This window comes from Diabrotica undecimpunctata, chromosome 1 (genome assembly GCF_040954645.1).
Source record: "Diabrotica undecimpunctata isolate CICGRU chromosome 1, icDiaUnde3, whole genome shotgun sequence".
Lineage (NCBI taxonomy): Eukaryota > Metazoa > Arthropoda > Insecta > Coleoptera > Chrysomelidae > Diabrotica > Diabrotica undecimpunctata.
The window spans coordinates 149,618,023-149,633,852 of record NC_092803.1 but is presented as its reverse complement, the minus strand read 5'-3'; the positions used below and the strand labels follow the sequence as shown (position 1 = coordinate 149,633,852).

At 30.7% G+C, this 15,830-nt stretch overlaps 1 protein-coding gene across 1 annotated transcript; it reads left to right on the top strand.

Annotated features, from left to right (window-relative positions):
* Positions 1-1,001: 1,001 nt before the first annotated feature.
* On the top strand, positions 1,002-15,578 carry LOC140432353 (uncharacterized). The gene is made up of 6 exons (XM_072520194.1): positions 1,002-1,225; positions 10,231-10,363; positions 10,783-10,925; positions 12,704-12,899; positions 13,014-13,128; positions 13,885-15,578. Exons 1-6 carry the CDS (start codon positions 1,162-1,164, stop codon positions 14,023-14,025), a joined length of 792 nt encoding a protein of 263 aa, XP_072376295.1. The 5' UTR covers positions 1,002-1,161; the 3' UTR covers positions 14,026-15,578.
* Positions 15,579-15,830: the final 252 nt, after the last annotated feature.

The following is a 15,830-nucleotide window of genomic DNA, read 5'->3' as shown; positions in this document are numbered from 1 at the left end:
TTCTTAATGTTTGAATTATCTCTAGTAATAGTTATTGGTAAAAATGTCTTCAAAATTATAATATCATAAAATATTACCGCTTATATATCATTTTAACAATAATTTTGTATAAATATACAAAAAACACTGGGATAATTCGTCCCACTTGGTACTAAATGTTTTAAAATTGACTTGGTATTGGGAAGATTAATAAATATTTACAGGTGCAGACTTGCAAGTGCGAAGGTTCGAAGAAGTGCTGAGTTTCTCGCAGGTCTTGATTATTATTCGTTGCGGTGATCGACAATATTGAGCATCAATGATCGGTTAATCTTAGAGCTGTTGTTTGGCTTATCTGTCTGTTTACTTTAAGATTTCATATGATGCTACAGACTTTATTTACGTTTAGTGTATATTGTTTGAATCCGTTATTATTATCTTTATCCAAGCTGTCGCATTCATCGACCATTTCTGGCGTCTTCTCTTACTAGTTACGATGACTTTGGGTGTGTTAATCACAAAATCTACCTAAAAATTGCTTAGTTTCAATGGTAATCCGAGAATGAATCAATCCGAACCCCTTTGGTTATAATAGCACCGCCCTCGTTTTTTTTTGGCTATAATTTAAAACGCCAAGTAAAACGAACATAACAACAAAAACATCTTACGTATATTCCACATACAATTAACTTAATAAAAATAGAATTGCAAAAGCGCAATATTCTTAATTGGTAAATAATGGGACAACAAGTAAACTTCATACGTAAAGCAACTTGATTGGCTGATTCGAACAACACGCCTTAATAAATCATCAAGCGAACAATCTTGTACAAAATATTTACATTATATACAACTAGATTTATTGCGTATTAGGAAAAATTTCTGGAAAATTTATAGTCAGAGTAAACAATTTAATTAAGTGGAAAATTTCTTGGTAGTTGCATATATTTATAAAAGCCGGCAACGCTGTCGGCTTTTCGCGACATACGTTGGTTGAAGCCGCTTTAAAATACTTGAATCAAAAGCCGTCTAATCAGTCGTTCACGAAGCAGTTGAGAGTGTAGTCGTTTCCGTATCAACACAACTGCCACGTGACTCTCGTAACTTCAAGTTCCTTTCTAATATTTATAATTCCTTATTATTTATTTACCCGTGTGACGTTTAGTGAAAGAAGTTAGCAACATGTATACTATTGTTAATGATATTAAATGCAGCTTTGCTGTCTTATCTGCACTGATCATAACAGGTGAGTACTATCATTTAAAAAAAAAGGCGGGTACACAACTTTTTATAGTTCGTGCAAAAAAACATTTCGTTCTGTATCTTTTACCTATATTAAAACTAATCCATTTGTAATCAATTATTTATTTAATAATTTAATAGGCTTTGCCACTTTTTATTCTATGCTAAAATCCTTGGATTTTTCTAATGCATTGATAAGATCCTTGGCACCTTAGATGTTATCAATGGTGCAGTAAATATACTTCAAAAAGTAATAATTTAGTATCATAAATTTAAAATTGAACATAAATTGTTTAGATATTTTCTTGTACTTTCTGCATTTTTTAAATTTAATCCGGATTTGACTCTTTCGCACATATTTCAGTAAATAATCTGTGTTTTCGTAATATTGCTAATTTAAAAGTAAATATTTGTATAAATGATATTTTAATTCATCACATATAATTTAGCGTCAGTTAAAAGTTCCGATGATTGATATGTCGAAGGTTCCTTATTCTTGTATACATTTTGTCTTTTAACAACTAAGATAGGTACAGTGCCGTGGGGGAGTTGATTGATCCTTCTCCCTCTTACACTCCATCGATTGTGCCATAGATTAATTTTTCATAAAGGTACTTAATTTTACACGATAAAAAGTGTTATTCTTGTTCTCGATAGCCTTCCGACTTCCCATTCTTTTGAGTATTGTGACTTCAACATTACTATTGTTTTTCTAGTTTTCTTAAAAAAAATTAAATTCATAGTTAGAAATATTTCTTTTCAAAATCTATCTTGAATATAATTACAATAATTAAGTATCGGTAAAATGACCAAAAACAGTACGGATGAAAATAAAAAGAAAAGCTCAACCAAAACTGCAATATAAAACAGAAATTCTGCGTGCATCTGCCTCATACCTCCCACTGGAAGATAAATTTGTAATTTACATTATAGCCAACCTCGTCATTGATAACATAACTAATAAGGCGTACTGCAAAAGAATAAAATTTATTTTTGTCAATTTCTTCCACAATTTTTTTCCCATTCAAATATTCTAGACAAGTAATTTTTTGTATATTATGTTAAAAAACAGACCAGTCATTAAAAATATTGCCAAGTGTGCCCTTTCAATAGCCGCTCTCCTTCAGCATTCTCGAAGGTTCTACGGTTCTACATAAAGAATGTATACTGCAGGTAGGACCGGCTCAAGGCCAGCTTGACAGACTAATATGGTCTCTTATACATACATAATAAATCTCTATATACAAGTTTTTGTATATACCATCAATGAAACAGTTTGTATCTATTTATTGGTGCATCCGGAATCTGAGCATGCATTTGTTAAAGGGATTTAAAGGGAACTTATTATTTTCATACTTACATTATTTAATTTTTATTACAGTCAAGAAGGGATTGAAACTTAGAATTAAATAACTCAATATTGTGTATAAGTATCTTTCGATATAGGTATAAAATTTTCGTTAGTCTTTGCAAAAGTGAAATGTAAAAAAGTCTTAACAATTGTTTCTGGGCAGAGGATTATTTTTATTCCTTGGTATTATTCTCAAAATGGATATCAAAACATGTTTATTATTGATCTTTCAGTTTTTGTAGACAAAAACAATATTACACCTTTATAAAAATAATAACCCACAAAAACTGGCTTGTCAGGTGTCCCGGCCTTTTATTTGCAGTAAATATCTTTTTGATTGGTTGTTTAGTTTTATTGGACATGGCTATAAGTAGTAATTTAGCATTGTTTGTACAAGTCATCTAACATCACACCACCACCTCCATATTTGCTACGTCATATCGTATGGTACTATCAAAATTCAGCCTTCAAATGATTAATGCGGCTCCTAATTGTTCTATTACGGAGAATATTACTTATATAAATAATAGTATCGGATAATCCATATCATTACTATTTTTACTATATTTACGCAATTGAGTTCTAATGTGTTTTATAAACGATAAACTTTTCTATGGAATAATACTACAGATTTTATACTCTTTAATGAATTATTCATATATTTAGAAAGCTTTTGGAAGTCCGAAATAAATGTTAAACCCAATAATAATTCATCATTATCAATAGTACTACAAGCCTCACAAGGACTCATCGTTCTTAATTTTCCTATGATCTACGTGTTTGATGCTTGGGAAACTCCCATTCAGTTGGAAGCACCGATCTTCTAACCAGTTAAGCTTCGGTTTACCCCATGGCCATATACTCTTACCCACCTACATATCCTACCCAAGATTTGTTTGTTTGTCGCAATACATATCCTTTCCAGCGAACTTCTGCCTGTATACGTTCTGCAGCTTAGTTTATATGTGCCTATGATCCGGTTTTACAAACCGCTCCTAAGGTTTTGCACAGTATTTTTCATTCACAAAAATAGATAGATTAAATGGAATTTCGTTAGTTGTATATATGTGATTGTGCTGTATAGTCTTGCTCTTTTAGTTAGATAGGATGAAATAAAGACTTGTTAGCAAGGTATTTGGATAGATCACCTATTTACCAGTATATTTCTTTTTATTTCTCTCGTTGTTTTTGGGGTCGACCCCTGTGCCATGAATTCTTTCACTGATTCGAAGTTTTGGTCATTGGTAGTGACATCTGCATTAACATTCCCAGCTTTTTGTGTATTAGTTGGCATACATTTGGGTTTATATAAATAGTCCTATTCTTTCTGAGGTCGCTGTTAGGACTTCTGTAATCCTTGCTCCAGTTTTTGTAGGTCTAGCACTTATTGGGTCAGGTTAGTGTTTTTAAGTTTAAAATAGTCTTTTATAGGGTTTAGTCTTTTTCTTTGTGGATAGTATCTTCCCCGTAGTTTACGATGGACAAAGAGACAATATGAGAGTGTTGCTATCCCGACTGTATATGATGCAATGCTTGGTATAAATAAATACTAATCAAAGGACAAAATATGAAAAATAAAGCCTCGAATTTTATAGCCACTGTATACCTGCCACGTTTCAAGAGTTGGTCTGCAACTCTATCCAGAATTATCTGTTTGTTTGGTGACTTACTGATTACAAATTCAGTAAGGTTCTTCCTTGATCCAAGAGGAACCTATGTATCGAGTTAAAAACCTTTTCACAGACAAACCTTTATAAGACCAATCATATCTATGATTGAGTTTCTTCAGGTTACAGTTAATTAGTTTCATGGAATCAAATGAACCATTTTCAAATACGGTCATCTTAGGGATGTATCTCAAAAAAATACGTATTACACTTCCATTTCCACAGATTCAGTTCAAAAATCAGTTTGAAGCCCTTTATATTCATTATCTGCCTATTTTTATTGATTTATATCTATAAAATTTCAAGAAACTTGTACTGAAGGTAACAAAAGCCACCCTACCTGTAAGACGCGCTTACCTGCTTCTTTGTACACTTTACCTGTTGACTCCAAAGTAAAATTTGGCGTTCATCGTTTATAGTATAAATATAGCTTTTGCTATATAGGTGAACAACTGCGCTATATTTTAGCTAAACATCAACAACTGGTTTTTGGAAAATTTTCAAATCATCAAAATAGATTTTCGTTATTTTTAACTTCATGGGTGTGTCAATGATAGAACGTAGTTTAGTTTTCTTATGGAAAATTAATTTCCTATGGTAAATATCTCCGCTTGTCTTCATAATGATTTCTGAATGTTATTTTCTTAAATTTAGTCTTTTTTTTTTTCGTATCGTTTCTTTGCAATAATTTATGTTTCTGTTTCTTCTTAGTGATTTTTTGCGATTTTATTATCGTCACAATTAATTATAGAGGGTAAAATAAAATAAACTCTTTAATAGTTTTCTGGTTGATTGGTATCTGACATCGCCAGGCCTACAACTTATTTAAGATTTTAAAATTATTCCTTTCATTAAAATACCTACGCTTTATAATTTCCTATCGCCCGGAATTTTTCCAGTTTACAGATTGCCTATTGCATTTTGTTTTCTTATAATATATTGATCTTGTTAACTAATAAATGAATAAAAGTAATGAGTATACTTTTTACAATTAGAATTAAAATAACAAAACTGGGTTCTACCATCTTTTGCAAAATATTCGCACAAAATTATCGTAATAGATACATAAAAACTATTATAATGTCGAATTATCGCCATATTATACTAGTACGTATTTCTTGAATAGTTTTTCTCCAACTGTTTATTACAACTAATATATTACATTGTTCCAAATGATTTTTTGGGATTTATTTATCCTTGGCAGCTAATTTTCGACCGTAATATTTTATATATAGATATTAGAGCTTGGTATTCTAGATTTCAAACGGGTCGCCAAAACCTAACTTTCCCTTATCATCTTGAAGTGTACACAATTTTCTTGCTTTACTGTATTTTCTCTGTACTGAACTTAATTGCAAAATCGATTATATCGTATGTACTTTCAGGTAGGTATTCTTTGAAGTGTCATTACACTGGCTTATATTCTTGGAATACCTGTATCTTGTTTTGCCATATTTGTAGCAAACATCACTATTTGGCAAATTCTTAATTTTCGCTCGTATTAGTCAGTATTTTAAGACAATTTATGTCGTAATTTCGTCTCAAATGTGATTCATCTTAAAGAGATAAACATATAAACAAGAGATAATACTATAGTCTGGTCTATATATAATCCCAAGATAAACATTCCAATAATCAAAATCAATTACAACATAAAAATATAAATAATCATTCTTAATAATAAGCAATTATCTATCGTGAGAGTCTGGACAGTTATTTTCTCATCTCCTGAATCTAAAAATAGCCCAAGAAACGCGGCAACACCGCATTTATTAAAGTAACCGTATGAATTTAGGTATGTCCCCTACTACTAAGTCAAGAATCGTACCATACGATTCGACCAATCAGAGAACATCAGGCGAGGGCTCGCCACTCGTGCTACGTCATCGTTCTAGCGACACGTAATTCTAGTAATTTAATATATTTATCACAAGCGGATACCAATTGTATTGATGCTTTGATAAACCAATGATTTTGGTTTATCCGTTACGCTTTGGTTACCTGGAACTAATTATGACTTATTTATTTTTAAAATTTCAAGCGTGAGACAGTCGCCTGATGTGTTGGTATCACCTGATCTTCGGATGTTTTTAGGCGGGAGGGGTAAAACCGCCGGTGACGCAAGAGATACTTTTTGATGTAAATTAACTATTATATGCAAACCGTAATTAAATTTAAAATGCATTCATGAAACTGGAGCTTTGATTGTTGAGGTAGCGATAACATTGCGAATCTGCAGACTGGAACAATTACCCCGGCTATAAACGGTCTACGCATTTTATAATTGGTATAATATGATACATGTTTTATTTCGACAAAACTTTATCTGTGTTTTGAACTAAAAGTTTTGATAGATTCCAAACTTACGAACGAACAGGAAAAATTGGAATATACATAAAAAATTCAGTTTTTGTCAAAAAATCTTGATATTGTCACATGTGAGAGAAGTGGCACGTTTATGTAGATGCTTGGACTCCATGAAAGACTTTAGTTTAAAATTGATCTAGTAAGGGATCAATAGAAATACTGTACACCTGATCTCATATATTGTTTTAGTCAATGAACGTAACGGAAAAAACTAGAAAGATTTTATCTGGCACCAATCTGATTAGATAACCGAATAAATCTCGGTGATAATCAAAATCATACGAGTGTAAGTTGTCGTTGGTTAATGATTATATGGTTTTTATTATCAGAACGGAAAGGGATATACGTCAAATGTGATAGAAAATTATAATTCATAGAAAAGGAAAATTGATGTTTAAATATTAGTTGTTTTCCATTAGAATTTTACATTTTAAGCATCGCCTTCATGACTTTTTACGAAAGAGCATTGGAAAAAATAATTTAGAAAAAGTTATATGGAACAGACGACAGTAAACTGCTTATAGTAGTAGATAATATAATATGGTGAAATCAATAAAATGGCCACCTACTTCGTAAGAACACCGCAAGATTTTTAAGATTTTACATGTATAATACAGTTAATTGTAACATATTGTATACTTTTCAATTGAAATTTTATTTTCAATTATTTTCAATTTATCGTCTTTTTATGTACTCGATCTTCCAGGTTTTGAATGGCACTACAATGTGTTATACTGTAGTACTATCTCTTGTAACACATGGACGAATCTAGTAAAAATGATTTCTGTTGAATTAAAATCTTAATTGTTAACAACTTTCTCCGTTCGGTATGAATTATTTATTTTATTCATTTTATAGAACATTTGTTTCGTGCCTAAGGCACATATTTCGAGGAAGTTCAAGGTCCTCTTCGATTTTCGTACATATTTTTATCTGTATTTTAAGAATAATTTGAGTGTGAAATCAATATAATGACAGTCACAATATTTCTATAAAATTGTTAGGTATTCATGTCACGTTTTTAATAAAATAGATGTTTTTGTCACTGTTCTTTTTGACATTAATCACAGAACGGCAAGTAGTCTAGGGACTACCGATGAAAATACATACAATATTAGCATAATCCATAAAAGAAAATAGCAACTTAACTAAAGTGGGGAAATGGCGGCGAAAATAAAATTACAATTCTGAACAATACAGGCCATAGTACGCAATATTGAGGCATACCGGTTGTATATCTGTAGCGTATTTTACAGCCAATATTTAACTGTTGTTTTTGTTTTATCTATATTTTTCTGTTAATTTTGATCTTAATTCGACAATATCTTTTCCTTATTTTACCTTTATTTTAGCATATTTGGCTAATATTTCATATACTTATTTATACGACTGATATGGAAAGTTTGACTAAGTAGTTTTATCTTGCGACCCTGTACTTATTCAATATTTAAAACCTTAACGCAAATTTTGCGATAAGATCAGCACTGGCATTCATTTCTAGATAAAATCCTAATATTATTACGGTTTTATAACTTTTGTTCCACCTGGAGTCCAGGGATGTTTATTTAACTTAATTGGATTTCCTGGTGTAAAAATAACTGGAATCCGAACAATTCTTTAGATAATATTAAATGAAATTAATGTAATAGATACCTGTATATAAGGTTTCTTGACTATATTCAGCACAAGTATTGCATACTTTTACTTTTTCAAAGCGAATAATACGTATATATCTAGCTAGAACAAGAAAGTAGAACAAATACCGCATACAGAATTTGATACAAAGAAAACCTGTGGGAAAATAAACCAAAGAAATGGCCGAAACATTTAAAATATATTTAAGAAAATACCTATATATCTATTCTCTCTAGAATTAACAATTAATAAAAAATTAACAAAAATTTATGATTCGAGGACTATCGGTCGTAAGAGTTTTTTACGATACCTGCGAAGTGCATAAAAGAAACAGCTAATACAGCCTAAGTTTAAACTCCTATCAAATGAAAACATTGAATCGAAATGACTACAAAACTAATATTTTTGGATTACTATTCACCTGTTACAGGACGTTCAATATAAAGTGACCAAAACATTGAGCAGGTAATGATTGTTTAATAGGGTCTATTACACGACACACAAATACATTTGTGTATCGTGGTACAATGTACAATTTGAGTAAAGTATAATTCTTCGTAGATATGTTATACCATCTTTTCCAAAAACTACTAGAAAGTGTTTCCATTTGGAAATAATTCTTTTCTCTCTCTTTTTGATCTTACTGTACATACTAATTCTCCTGGTCCATATGAAAATCCGCACTTTTAGAAACTTCGTTAAATTTACGACCCCACATCCGAAACCGAGGCTAAATAATACCGAAAGTAATAATCAAGCAAATTCCAACTGGCATTAATTTTCTCGTTCCTTTGGGAGACAGCATTACCCCAAGATGGTTTCCGTTGTTTTCTCGGACAAGAAACCAACAAGGATCCCAGAAGGCCCGTATTTTACTTATAAATTTTCAACAAGTTTTACACTAACTTGGCGTGAGAAATAGTTTATTTTAATTAGTAGAGTAACGGAGATTTATACACGTAGATGAACTTTTTAAGGGTCTTATTAGTAAACATAGTTCCTTATATTTATGGAAAAATATAAATTTTAATGAACAGATAAGTAAACTTCGTGAAATAAATGTTTTGTATAGATATTCTCGTTTTAATGGGGATTTAACATCACATGAAATGAACGAAAGTAACTAGAAAAGAAACGTAAGTAAGTAGATTTTTCACGAAATTAGTACGTTTGAGTTTTTCTTTCTCTTATTGGATAATAAGGTTACTCGTGTAATTTGAAGTTTAGACTAAAGTTGTTATTTTTCTACTTTACGATCTCTACATGAGGTCGACTAAATTCCCAGTTAACATCAAGACCAGATGATTCCAGAAACTTTCAATTAGGCATTCCCAATTGTTAGGAAAACAAGATTTGTAACGAAGGGCTTATAAAAAGAGAGATGTGTCTAGTAAAACAGGGGTTTTCTGGATTGTATGAGTATAAGGCCTTAATCCAACTGGGTTTGTTTGTAAGCAAGGCAAACAATAATAATGTAATTTTCCTCTTCATGAAGGAAACCTTTCAAAAAATACGTATTCTCCGAAATTGGATGATGTTTTATTAACGATACGTAGGCGTTTTTGGGCGATGATTAAGAAAATCTACAAAATTAGCTCAAGGCTCTATTAATTAATAATAATTCGTATATAGTATTGTCAGTGAACATATATGGAAAATTTAACATTGATGAATGCAACACTGGAAAGTACAGGTTTCGAAATTATCACAAAATTGATTTACTAACTTATGACAACAACTATTGTTAGATGATTAAAAATTTTATCTTCACAACTTTGTTGAAAATCGAATGAATTTCATTTTTACCAGTCTTTTTAGTTTGTCTGATTTTTTCTTTTACTTTAAGATGTCTTAGTTTTTATACCTGCGTATGTGATACAGAAAAGAAATGTTTTATGTTATGTTTGGTTTAATTTTTGGTATATTAATTTTTTTCAATATTCACTACAAAAATTATTACATATTTATTTTTTTTTATTTTTGTTGCAGTGTTTACTACCAAAGTCAAAGCAGAGGCATGCAATTTCCAAAACTTTATCGAATGTGCAAAACCACTATCAGTATTAACGGACTCAGGGTTAACGTTCTTTAATAATAGACAGGACTTGGAGGCAGTGTGCCCGTAAGTATTCTTATTAAATATGGTAATAAATGTAGAATAGATATATATTTTAGTGTTTATTACAATATGTCTGTAATAGTTATGCCAGGACAAAGAGGAATTACTTTTACATTTCTCTTCGTTGAGCTCAAGTGATGAGTAAAATCGACATCAAAACAAACAATTCACGAAGGATAAAAAGTCAAAAGATTATATTCACAACGGCAAAAATAATCAAAATTTAGGAACTAGTACATGAAAAAGAAAGACAAGAATTTGCAGAATATCTGGGCTTGGAAATCTGAGATTACGATTGTTATAAGTCAATGACTTTATAAATGCAGCTCAAAATGTATATAGTTCTTAATCTTTCATTTAATATCCAATCAAATTGTGTCATTACTTTTGACCACAAATTATAAATATTTCCTTTTTTGCAGTAATCTTAAAACGGCCATCAAGTGCATCCACAATTTCACAAGGCGCTGCATGAAGAAAGAGGATAGGGAACATTTTAGGGAAGTGTTTCGTGGAACCGGCTCAATTGTACATGAACTATGCAGAAGCGGTCGCTATCAAGAAGGTAAGCTCCCTGCAATATTTTTTACGTATTTACGCCAATATGTCACGACAAACTTTACTAGAAATGGTATTTAAAACGATTGAATTAAATATATGCTACAAAAGACAAACTTATAGTCATTTAAATAAATTTAAATAAAATATATTGTTGTAGTTTAATGCATTTTACAATATTTGAACACTTTTATTTTTTGCAGTACATTCTATCTAATCCAGACTGAATGCAATACGTCATAGGAATATAGGATAAAAGGTTTATTCAAAGATATTTCTTATTCGTTTTTCTTCTTTAGGTTATGTGAGGTTAGGTTATAGTTCAAATATCTCAATTATTTTAGCAAATATGCGTGTTTTATTTCTCCCTCCAAGTTAATGTTTCAATTTTGTCTGGTTTTATCTTTTATCGACAATGTAAATGTTTTTGTTCACTGAAGCATTAACAATATCGCAAATTTCGAATTCTAAAAGACAATTTTGGTTTTATAATTAGTGATAGGATGGTATTGTTTCCTATTCTGGTGCCGTAACGAAATATGAATATATGTTTTATTTATCTAATTCCCTGATTATGTACGCCGCGTTCAATTTCAATTCGCATATGCTTACATTTCAAATTCAATTATCGATCACGAAATTAAAGCCTGTTACTAAAAACTAGAAGAGCAAACGTCGTGTAGTGGGTTAATGTTCTTTCTTTGATTTTAATATGTGGTTTCTTTTCAGTCAGTTGTAGATAGGCCACTATATTAAGGAATGATTACCTACTCTCGACCCTTTTTAGTATCTGTTCAAAATTTAAGTCTTTCCAGTATCCACTTTTTATATAGAAATGTTTGTACATTGTCTTTTTAATTTTTACTCAAAAATCAACGTTATTTCTATAAAGCCTGAACAAATATTTCAATTTTTTTACCCTCATTTCTTTGGATACATTTTTCTATCAACGTGAGGTCCTTCTTGATTGTTCTAATAATGTTTTCCCGAGGTAGTCGCTGTGTTTAACCATCACCAGATACTTTATTATTGTCTCAGTTGAAAAATATCTCCGGAAAGACCTAATTTGAACGAAAATTACCAGATATACCTCGTTTTTTCACAATAGTTTATATTTTTTCTATATTTATTGTATATTGAACATCTTTCATTATATAATTTTGATGGAGGTATATTGTTTGCGTTATATAGCATACAAACTACTTAATGTTTGTCTTTTAAGGCATTTGTCAAAATACTAATGACAAATAATAATAAAATCGTCATTAAATATTGAGGTTACGTTGTATTGTCGCATTTATCTGTTTTCCATAATGTCTGAAAAGTAGTAGATAATAATATCATTGTTTGTATTGTATAGTTTTATTTTTTTAAAGTCACATTACTTTAAATATCTTAAGGATAAAACGGTTCTAAAGCTATTTTCTTGTGGCATTTCTATATGATCTACTATATTTAATTAAAATAAACAATAATATTAATAACAGCATACCTAAATCCAAACTGGGATTCAGTAATATATTAACTATTATATTTAATGGCAATATACCACAATTATAATTAAAAATAAGTTATATTATACATTCCGATTTCTATCTTGGAAATAGAAAATTCTTCAGTAGGTTCATTTTATCTGCCTTTATTCATAATGGCACTTCAGACATATATCTTAAGGATGCCATCTATAAAAAGTCATGGAAGTCAAACAGATTTGTTGATGCATCTCCTCATTCTTAATTTATTCTTAGTGTTAGACATTCTTAACCTTTATTATTATTGTTGCAGAATATTTAAGACATGCGCCTTGCATGACCCAAATATCAGCTGAAAATGAAAAATGTTTCGAGACCTACACCACATCAATGGCTAAACTCAAACCAAATACATATGAAGTCGAAGTTGACGCTGCAATGGTTGATGTTACCAGTGAATTAAAGAAAAAGAGAGCCATCGCTGATGAAGGAATCAAAAACGTTTGCTGGTAAGTTGCAGAAAATATATCTATTACTTTGTAGGTCTAGAAACCTTATACAAGCTAGAATTACAATTTTTACTATATAAACCTTGGTAACTAAAATTGGACTGTTCTTTTCAGTGCTTTCCAACAGTACATGGAATGCTCAACAACTGCTGTCAGGGACAAATGCGGAGACGATACAGCTGAGTTCAGCCGAAGATTCTTAAACAGAATGTCGGCCTCAATGTTAAACGTAAGTATTTTTAATTCGTAAGAAAAAATACGGTTGAAAGACGTTGGACGTGACTGTAAAAGTATCCCCTTTACCTCCTTCGATGTCATTATTTTAGTTTATTTATCCTGGAATTACTCCAAATATTATTGGCTACCATTTGGGTTTGGATTGTACTGTTTTCATCTACTAATTTGCGTCGGTATTTTATTATGAATGTAAATAAAATATTCCCGTAGTTTACGATTATCCTTGCGACACTCTTAAATATTAAAAACTGGCTTACATTTCTTTTAGGGTCTGTATCATATAACTGTATTTTATATAACTATGTCGGTTCGATATATTGAGTGTATCAACGTGCCTTAAAAAACAAAATAATACATACACTAACTATAAATTGGGATTTAAGGTTAGATTATGTGGGGTTATGCTATTATTTTTCTTCTTCTTTGATTGCTATCTCCAACAATGGAGGATGTGTTTGTTTTCTATTCTGTCTAAATATAACAGTTACCTTCTCCCCTTTCATTTAACGCATCACAAGCTCCAATCGGACCAATAACAACGGAAATATGATGTAATGCCCTTTTGGCATTTTTGTTTTTCTCTCGTTGTACTAGTTACCCTCTTTTTTTTCAACGAAACCTCGTACGTCACGAACCCTCGAGCCGCTCTTGAGCTCAAAAAGTACACAACTTCGCTTAAAAGAAGTTTTCACTTCAATAAAAGGTTAGTCTTTGGAAACATATTCTTATTTCGCTTCTTTTGTTACAGGTTCATTGTACAGAATATGGAAAGAGGCAATGTGGATTAGAAGAATCAATAGAAGCGTGGCCGGCAAGCTCATCATCATCCTACCAATCAGCAGTAGCTCTAGTAACATCACTACTAACAGCACAATTATTATTGCGGTAGTATTCTAAAAGGCATTTAGAATAGATGCTTAAAATTGTGATTTTTCGAATAGAACTGATTTGAAAATTGTATTTTTTAAGTAGGAAATTCAGATATGAACGTGTCATAGCAATTTTCAAATATACTTCATTCTCATTTTGAAGAGTTTTTAGGAAATATTTATTCTTTATTTATTTTCGCTAACGTGTATACCAAAGAGCATAATAGCGAGATAATCAAAATGAGAAAACATCAAGATTAGCTTGAAGAACATGGAGGAATCGATAGGAAATCTAGACCAAAATTAGTTTTAAAAAAGTTATCTTAAAAAATTTGGGAATTGGTTCAATGTTTCCGATATTGATTACTGTTTGAGCTAAATAATTTCGGGCAAGTTTTACCTACTATATAGCGACTTGGTTAATGGGTTTCTAAACATAGTTTTGGATGGGAAATTGTATATCTGGTATTTTCGTTAAAAACGAGGGCGTTTGAAAAAATCTAGGCATTTGTCAGTTAATTATAATTGTCAAGAAATTCGGTACCAGATAAACGAAAGTAGTAAACCAAACTGCTTATTACCAACATTTATATCTGTTGGTCATTTTCTAAATTACAGAGTAAAATTTTCTGAAAATGAATAGTTGTTTGATGAGACAAATAGTATTGCAATTATTCCAAATTTACTAGAAATAACTTGACCTATAATATTATCGGTAAATTAAATTTACTTTAATTCCGGGTCTGTTTTTTGTATTTGTTTGTGGTCTCACATGTTCTCCAAATTAAAATACACACGACATTGCAATAAGTTCTTTGTAGAACTAACATATCCACTTAACTAACATTCCAAACTGGTTTTGGATATTTAAAAGACTGAAATGATAGTTGTTCATCAAAAATGTTATCTTTAATTCAAATATGTTAATCATAGTAGTATTTAAATAGTGTACAAAAACTGAAGTATTGGTGTAAATTTAACATTTTTGTATGTCTTTTATCATATATTATAAGAAATGATCTTAAGAATCAATATTGGTTATATTGAAGCTATATTCTCATAGTTTTTCAGTAACTCTGTGTTATTTATTGTATCATATAGTTAACAAATCAGAATGTTGTGAAAGCTTGTATAGTATTTATTCTAAGTGTGTCGCATGAAAGTATGAATCTTTACAATAATTTTGTATTTGTTAGTGTCTCTGAGACTAGTTGACATTTCCATTATTTAATATTTTGTAACTTCGGTTAGTATAGAGAACAAACTAAAGCTGTATTAAAGAGTATTTTAGCACTGTTAGAAATGTTACTAGATCTTGACTGATCTGAGATTTCGGGTCGAGTTTGTGTACATCTCAATATAGTACCTTACTGTTGTTTCGTTCAAAGTATGAGTTCCTCAGGTTCGTGACTGATACGTACACCAATATCGCTAACATTACTTGCCATTATTTCAGAAAATATCTATAGTCTTGATTTGAGGAATTCATATATTTGGTAAATGCACCAAATCTTGACAGTATTGTCAAATTTTGTTATTTTTTAAAAATTAAAAAATAAACATTTAAAAACCATATACTTTTTTATTTGTCTAACCTGTAAAAATACTAATACTAAGGGGTGTCAATGTTTGTAGATCTAAATTATCAAAATTCCTATAGGATATCATATATTACATGTGATTTTACTAGTTTTCTTGGAACTTGGATCCATAAATAAAAACCTCCGGTTTGATCATTTTCCTCCACATACATTTTTTGTCGTTTTGGCTGCACTAATTTCGACCGCACAAAACTAAAACGATCGATTTTTATTTGGGTCCAATA

Coding starts and splice junctions, on each gene's coding strand:
- LOC140432353 (XM_072520194.1), top strand. CDS start 1,162: ATGTATACTATTGTTAATGATATTAAATGCAGCTTTGCTGTCTTATCT. Junction 10,364..10,782: donor GACTTGGAGGCAGTGTGCCC/GTAAGTATTCTT, acceptor CCTTTTTTGCAG/TAATCTTAAAACGGCCATCA. Junction 12,900..13,013: donor GGAATCAAAAACGTTTGCTG/GTAAGTTGCAGA, acceptor TGTTCTTTTCAG/TGCTTTCCAACAGTACATGG.